General features: G+C 57.2%; 1 protein-coding gene across 6 annotated transcripts in view; it reads left to right on the top strand.

The window, feature by feature from the left end:
- The window catches only part of Mvk (mevalonate kinase), an 80,673-nt gene that overhangs the window by 16,140 nt on the left and 56,319 nt on the right, over positions 1-8,214 (top strand). For 3 of the 6 annotated variants that reach the window (XR_004516759.1, XR_776332.3, XM_010603987.3), the window contains exon 10: positions 2,910-3,063. Coding sequence is in view for 4 of the 6 variants with exons in the window: in XM_010603987.3 (XP_010602289.1) it covers positions 2,910-3,063 (154 nt within the window). In the remaining 2 variants the exon portion in view is untranslated. The other 3 variants (XM_010603986.3, XM_010603985.2, XM_010603984.3) reach the window with 3 other exon arrangements.

The raw sequence follows: 8,214 nt of genomic DNA, 5'->3' as shown, positions 1-8,214 counted from the left end.
AGGCCACGCCTCTGCCCGCGCCGTCAGAGTCCCGGGGCCCACGCCAGCGTCTGTGTGCACACTGGCACGCAGGTGTCTTACTCAGAGCTGTCCCGAGTCATTTGCAAGTCCTCAAGGCAGTGCTGTCGCACGGCAGGCACCCCGGGCTGGGGTTTGGAGCACACGCGAGGCAGGAGTCCTGGGATCCTGTTGCCATGGGGCTCTCTGGTCCAGGAGTGATCCCGGCCTGGCCTGCTCCCCACTGCCGCTGCTGTGTAGTCACCTACACGCTTCGGGTCAGACTGGCTCGAGAACGGTTTTTGTCACAACCCCACCCGGCACCGTTGGCACAGTTTTCCTGTAAGGCTTCGGATCCGAGCAGGTCATGTAAGCGCAGCTCCTCCTCTTGCTGGGTGGCCTCACGGAATGTCGTAAGCCCCTTCCGAGTCCCCTGGGTGACGCGCCACCAGCTCCGGGAACCCAGGGCTCCTGCTCAGACACGGCCCACCCGGCCCTGTAAGTGTGAGTGGCGTTACGAAGCTATCTGGCCTCGCTTCAGGAGTGGCGCGGCCGTGCAGCAGCAGTGAACAGAGGTGCAGGCAGGGCTCCCCCAAAAAGGGGCTTCTCGTCCCCATCTCCTCACGGTCCCTGCCGCTGTCCCTGGCCTTGGCTGCTGCATTTGTTGCCTGTGGACCTCCCAGTCCCACACGGGGGCTGCTGGTAAGCCTGGCCTCTTACCTGTGACTTCTCAGTGCTCCCCACAGCAACCCGCCTGTGATGCAGGCCTGTTGTCCCCACTTCACAGGCCCAAAGAGAATGGCTTCCCGCTAGGTTATCCAGCTAGTGAGTGACTGAGACAGGTGTCAGACTAACCAACTTGCTTATTCCTTTATTCAACAGTTTTGTCCCCCTGTGGGGATTGGACCTGGGGAGTGCTAAGCTATATCCTCAGCTTTTAAATTTAAACTTTTTAAAATTTTTGAGATGGAGTCTTACTGAGTTACCTCCGTTCATCTCAAACTTGTGATCCTCCCAAGTAGCTGGGATTACAGGCGGGCTCCACTACACCTGGCTTAGTCGCACATCTTTGATGAACACCTACTCTGTGCTGGGTGCAGAGCCTTTGTGTATCCCAGTGCTTTCACCCTCATACCCTAACTGGCTGCCTCCGTTCCTCAGTCTTTACCTTCTTGGCTCTTGATTCCTTACCCGGAGAAAGGAGGGAACTCATCCCCCTGAGTAGGAAATTAATAATGATAGAGTACTGCCTAAAATACACCCTGTTGAGTCCCCAGAGAACGCGGCGGAACAGCACGTTGATTATACATTGTGTATATTTTTGGCAATGGCAGCCGTTGAAATGTGCAGCTCGGCTCCTGGACAGCTTTGCACTCAAACCAGTGAGCTGTTCTCCTGTGTCACAGCCTGTCATCTGATCCTTGACAGATTTTGGATCAGAATGTGACAGGTGTCTGGAACCTGCCTCCGCAACGTGACACCTGGCGCTCAGGCGTGCAGCGAGGCCCCAGAAGTCTTCTCTCACACGCAGCCCGCCGGCTGGGGAAGGGCACCCAGGGCTGCCCCCCGGCCATCGAGCCTGTCTGCGCGTTTGTCGGGAGTGAGGGGAACACGAGGCCAGCGGAGCCCCGCGCCATTGAGCCGCACACTAAGCCCCGCGTGTTCCCAAGGAAGCCGGTGGTGGCAGAGACCCCCGGAGCGCTGTCGGAGGCAGGCAGGCAGGCAGGAGCTCTACGTCGGGCAGAAAGATCGCTTTTCCACCCGGCTCACTGCCTTGCTAGCTCTGTGACCTAAAGCAAGGCACGTTCTTCTGAGCCTCAGTTTCCCCCTTTGTGAAATGGGGCTGATGGTAACGTCACCCATAGAAATCCTCGGGGCAGGTGAAGTTCGCCGAGCACTTTTCACCTTACGACAGACCTCGTATAAAAGATGCACCTCATTGCTTCCTCTGGTAATGAGGCAGACAGGGCTCTTGTGGCCCCATTTCCAGCTCCAACTCAGAGCAAAGGGCCACGGCCAAGGACATCAGACCGAGAAGGGGCAGAGCTGAGGCCCAAACCCAGCCATCTGCCTCCGAAGCACTGGTCTGTAACCTTCCTGGCAGGGCCTGGGTGAGTGCTCGTGCTTGGTGCTGTGTCTAGGCCAGTACCCAGCACGATGTGTGTGTGTGGTGAACGAAATGTAAACAGCGGACGCTGAACAGTGGTAGCTGTTGATTTGATTATTCCATCCACATGCATTTTGTTTGATTCTTGGAGAGCAGGAATTTTATTAAGCATAATTAAAGAAACCTAAACAAATATTTAGCTCTTTCCCCTACTCATGACCTTGCTAGAAATACAACCCAGTTCCTACTCTGAACATCCGTCCCTGAGGCAGCTGCAGGGTGCTGTATTATTTGACACTTTTTCTTTTTTTTTGCAAGTGGCAGAAATCTATTTCAACCAGGCTTCTGCAGAAATGGAGTGTACTGGCTTCCAACTGAGGAGGGGGGAATAGCTTCAGGCATAGTTTGATCCAGTGGTAGATGTGGTTGTGAATCCATCTTTCATGTCATCTGTGACCGTGTGGCAGGGCAGGTAACGTGGGCAGCCCACGTCTGAAGTCTCAGCAGCTGCCAAGGACAAAGGCAGAGAAAACTCCAGGAGTGCCACAGTTGGCCCAGCTTGGGCCTCATGCCCAAGCCTGATGAGTCACAAGAGCCAGAGGCTTCTGGGTCAGAGACATGATGGCAGGCAGATGACCTCTGCCGTCCAAGCCCTGTGGCAGGTCCTGCAGGAGGGAGGGACGTGTGCTGGGCGACAGAGCATTTGCTGTTCCACACCCATACCCGTCCAGGCTGGGCAGGTGTGGGTGGGGAAGTCAGTGGCCCGGGCAGGCCAGAAGGGGACACGTGGCCCCTTCTCCCCCAGGAGCTCATTGACATGAACCAGTGCCACCTGAATGCCCTCGGCGTGGGCCACACCTCTCTGGACCAGCTCTGCCGGGTGGCCGCGGCCCATGGACTGCACAGCAAGCTCACTGGTGCGGGTGGCGGTGGCTGTGGAATCACGCTCCTGAGGCCAGGTACTGGGACAGACCAGGTCACCAGTGGACTCCTAGGAAGGGTCCAAGGAGGGTTCCCTGGGGAGGGGGCAGAGGCCTGAGAGCCAGTCTTGGCTCTGCAGTGCGGCCTTGGGCGAGTTAATTGACCTCTCTGGGCCTTTGTTTCCCCTCTGGTGGCACGAGGATGATAGTGTCTACTTGTAAGGCCACGCCCGGACTCACTGTGTTCATCAGTCTGCCCCACAACCCGCGTGCTCACTCGGGAAGCAGCCAGGACGCGTTGATCTTGCCCCACAGTGAAGGGTTTCTTTCTTGGTGGCCTTTGGGGAGAGAGGACAAAGCATAGGAACGCTGTTGGTGTTCACCACCCAGCACCACATCTGCCCCTCGAGATGGGTGCCTGGGAGGTGTCTGGTGCCTGCCTCCCCGCCTGGTCCCTCTCTCTCTCCTCGCTGTTTCCATCTTCCTTGCGCTTGACACTGAGCCCTGTGGACTTCAAGATGTCCTCCTACCCTCAGCAGAGACTCCCCGGCCTCAGGAGGCGGCCACGTCCCCAGGCCCTGGCATTGGTTCCTGCACAGGGCCAATGATGCCAGCGAGAGCCGGCACCGTGCTGCCCATCTCAGCCTCCTGGCAACCACGGGCTCGGAACCATTGTCCTTGTTCCCTCAGAAGGAGACTGCCTGGAGAGAGCGGTCGCTTGTCAGAGCTGTGTGGCCAGTGTGTGCAAGGCCCATGTGTGTGTTTAACTGGCACCCAACCCCCCAGCGGGCACAGGGCCCTGCCTGGCCAGTGCGCGGGGCTGCCGGCAGCCTCAGCCACAAGCCTGTTGACACAGGTGTGGCCACAGCCAGGACAGCCCCCACCCTGGCTTTTGCATCAGTGGCGGGAGCATCCCCTGAGCTGGGCGCTCACTGCTGTCACGATGACCTACCTCCCCCAGATCTGGAGCGGGCTGAAGTGGAGGCTGCAAAGCAGGCGCTGACTGGCTGCGGGTTCAACTGCTGGGAGACCAGCATCGGGGCCCCTGGCATTTCCATCCACTTGGCCACCTCCCTGCACGGTCCTGTCTGCCAGGCCCTGGGTGGCCTCTGAGATGAGTGCACGGTGCTGCAGCCCCACAGAGAAGCTGCTCTCCAGACTCTTACATGCCGTTTGCCTGTGTGGACCAGCACCACCCGACCCTGACGCTGACGCTTCAGGACCCTGCAGCCCTCCGTACTGCCCTTCCTCCTGGCTATGTCCCTTTGAGTCCCAGTGGCAGGGCCCCAGAGCCCGTGCTGGCTTGGGCTGCCCAGAGCTGGCCAGGCAGTGCGCCTATGGGGTCCCTGAGACTGCAGATCTGAGGCGGGAGGGACTTCAGCAGCCCTAGAGCTGTCGGGGGTCCATCCGTCTGCACCCCGCCTGTGCCCCCGTCTCCCCAGTCTGGCTGCAGGGATGTGGATCGGCGCCCCCAGCACAATGTGCCTTCTCTCTCTCCGGCTCTCCCCTTCCACCAGCGTCAGGGCCCAGGCCCCTCCTGCCTCCTCCAGGAAACCTTCCTGGTCCAGTGGGCTGGCCCTTGTCCCTTGTCCCTTGTCACAGCACTGGTGTGTGGGCATCATCCAGCGTGCTCTCCCCGCTCCCTGCCCGGGGGGTCTAGGACAGTGGCTTTTGCTTTCTGTCTTCAGGCCAAGGAGGGCAGAGTGAAGTGAAGGCGGTGTCTCCCATCTGTGCTAGAGCAGTCGCAGAAAAGTCTGCAAACGGGAATAAAAAGAATTTGCAAACACAAAGCTCCATGTATGTCCGGAGAGCTGAGGGTTGGGGAGTCAGGCCCCGCACCACTCTCGGCACCTTCTCCAGGTGGAATTCTTGAGGAGGGAAGTGAACCGAGGGCTGTGGGTCACTTTTGTGTGTGTCTTGGGGATGGGGTGGGTTTGCCCAGTGGCCCCTGCTGACAGGCACAGACACCTCTGCCAGGCTGTGGCTTCTGGTCCCCAGTGCAGCCCCAGGCCGCTCCCAGCTCCTACATCACAAGCACCCCCCAAGGCACAGGGCTTTGTGAGCCGTGGGAGCCATGGACATCCCTGAAATTAACCTGTGTTCATGGCCCCAGGGCCATTTGCCCACCTGGTCCTGTCTGAACTTTCTGTTGCCAATTAATGTGGCTTCTGAAAGCAGAATCCATGGAAAACGCTTGTAGCTAGTGTGTTGCTCACGGTGTAGGAACGCAGAATTTGGGCTTCGGCCGCTTCGTGCGTGTTTGCCCTTGACCACTAGAGGGCAGCTCGTGTCTTCCCAGTGTCCTCACCAGGAGGGTGACTGGAAGCTGACTGGATGGAGTTGGCCGGAGAGCAGAGGCTGAGCTCCAGCCCGGGGCCCTGCCTGTGGTCACTGCTGGGATCGTGAGAGTAATAGGAAGGGCACTTGGTCCAGTGTCACTAATGGGTCCCGTGCCTCCACCCTTCACAAAGCCCATTTCCAACAGTAACGCAGCACTTACGCAGACCAGGCCCTGTTTGTTCTAAGCAGTGCACGTCCATCCTCTCCTTTCATCTCTACTCAACTCAAGAGTGTAATTGCTAGTCTCGTCCCTCATGTACAGATCTGGAAATGAAAGCTCAGCGAGACTGAGAAACTTGCCTAAGGCCACACAGCTAAAGCACATTGGAGGTGGAAAGAAGCTCAGACCGTGTTACAGTCTGGGTCAAGATGTCCCCCCAGTGCCTTTTGGTCATAGGTGGCTTTTGCAAAGGTGGCTGAATCTAGAGTGTGTGATGCTGGGATTGAGGGTGGTGACTACTAAATCAGTGCACTGATGGGTTTGACACCACCCCAATCCCAGCAGCCTGGATACAGTGTAAGGGACAGAAAGAGGCGTCTTGTCGCTTGCTTGCTTGCTTTGCTATCTTCTGCCCACCATGAACTGTTTCTCCTCTTTGATGCCTGTCTGCCACTCCACCCTGCCTTGGAGCCAGCCAATGATGGACTGAAACCTCTGCAAAGTGTGAGCCGAATAAACCTTTCCCCCTTTAACTTTGGGTATCAGGTGTTTTGTCCCAGGGATGAGAAAAGTAACTAAGACGGCTCAGCTCTGGAGCCCGCCCTCATCCTGCTGGGGCCTGGCCCAGCTCCGCGGTGTTGTGGTTGTTGCTGTCTGCTGTGCTGAGCCCCCTCCTTCCCTGTATTCAGGGCTGCTTAGCCAGGGTTGGTCTGCAGCCTGGATCGTGTTTTTCCCTGCAGTTTGCAGGAGTGGCCCATACCACTCACCATACTGGTGACACCACTGGCTGAGGGCTGCTGTCTGGCCTTCAGGAGGTGAGGTGGGCTTGGGAGCCTCCTGGGCTTTAGTCAGCTTGTGCTGTAGACCTGGGGAATGTGAAGGCGTCCTGAGGCTCGGACCCCCAGGACCCACCCGCCGTGCGAGGCCCACTCCCTCCCCTGCTGCGGAGCATCAGTCCTTGAACCGCAGTGACCCTTTTCACCTGCCCTGTGGGCCTCAGCAGAGCAGCCTCCTACTCAGCCGCCACCGTCACAGACACCACATGGGCCTGCGCCGCCCACTGCCATCTTGGAGTGACGTTTGCATGTACAGCAGTTACCCCTGGTTGGAAAGACCCTCACCAGTCGCTTCTTCAAGCCCCCCGGGTGATCCTGATGTGCAGCCCTGGCAGAGGACACTGAGCCAGAGGACCCCAAGCTTGGCCTCGGAGACCAGCATGGTGGTTGAGCATTTAGCTCTGCCCGGGCTCCATTTCAGCTCTGTGGCCTGGGAGCCGCATGACCTTGGGCAGCCAGTTCACCTTGGAGCTGCACTCTCATCTAGAGAATGCGAAGAATAACCACAGCCGTGTTGCAGAGACATCGGGGATAGCATGAGAAGGTGCACAGAAAGCCGTCGGTGCTGTGCCCAACACGTAGTGAGTGCTCAGTAAATGTTCACTGTTGGAATTGCTTTGTGTTGGAAAATAAGGACGCCTGGCCAGTCAGCTCTGTGTGAAAGCCCAGATACCCCGGAATGGCACATAGAACTGGCTGATGGTGCCGGCCTCGTTGGTACAGAGCCCCAGGGTTCTCTGTTGGAGAAACACAGTGAGTGAAACGTAGCTAGTGCCGCCTGGCTTTGCCACCTCCCACCTTCCTATGTGAAGAACCAGCACTCGGCCCCATCTGCCTCATCGCCAGGCAGATGCCAGCGCTCTCTCCCAAGGCAGCGTGGCTCTGGCCTGTGGGTCTTACAGCCTTGAGTTCGCAGTGAACCTTCCAGCTCTCTGGCACCGTTCTCACAGTGGGACGTGGGCTGTAAAAGTGATTGCACCACAGGCTGTGGTGAAGACTTCTTGGTGAAGACTTTTTTTTTCCCGAGACAGGGTCTCACTATAAAGTGCAGGCTGGCCTTGAACTCACTCTATAGCCCAGGCTGGCCTCGAACTCCCAGCGATCCACCTGCCTCAGCATCCTGAGTGCTGGGATTATAGGTGCATGCCACCATGTCCAGTTGGGTGAGGACTTTTATGCCTCCCCGAGAACATGGCCATGGAGCATGGCCACCCAGTACATTTGGTGGGAGTTCTAGGTCAAAGGATGTGGTCAGCATCATGTGCTTGGGCTCCTGGGTTCCTTGGCCCCTTGGGGGCTCTGTTTCTGTTGTTCGTTTATGAGGTCCCATCAATGCACGTCTAGCACCCAGAGGGTGCGCCCATCCCAGCCCTTCCTGGCTCATGGCTAATTTTGGATGAGGTCTGGGACCGTCTCTCGGCACCTGCTATGTTCCAGCAAGGGTCACAGAATTGCATTTGAGGCCAGGTCTTCCAGCTCTGGACTTTTGCTGTAGTTTTAAAATGAGAAATTCCTTTACTCTTACAAAAGCGGCACATATACACTGTAGAAATTTCCTACGAATAAAAATAAAACCAAAGCTCTGAGTTTTTACCACTCACTGCTTACCCTGCATTAATGGCTTTCACGTTTCCGTGTGTGCGTGCACACGTGTGCACTATTCAGTAAAAGGCAGTGCTACAAGCACTGTTTGGTCACCTGCTGTTTCTGTTCGTAACTGTCATTCTGGGTCAGTGTATTTTCATCTCTAAAGCCCAGTCCATGGTCACCTTTTCCCCAGCTGACCCCAGAATACACAGGGCCCCATCCAATACCACACAGCTGGCTGCTGTCACCCTAAATTCCCTTTTTTTT

The sequence above is a fragment of the Fukomys damarensis genome, unplaced genomic scaffold (genome assembly GCF_012274545.1).
Source record: "Fukomys damarensis isolate Sample0158 unplaced genomic scaffold, DMR_v1.0_HiC HiC_scaffold_12, whole genome shotgun sequence".
NCBI classification, from domain to species: domain Eukaryota; kingdom Metazoa; phylum Chordata; class Mammalia; order Rodentia; family Bathyergidae; genus Fukomys; species Fukomys damarensis.
The sequence above is the reverse complement of the archived record's forward strand: the minus strand, read 5'-3'. Positions and strand labels throughout refer to the sequence as shown.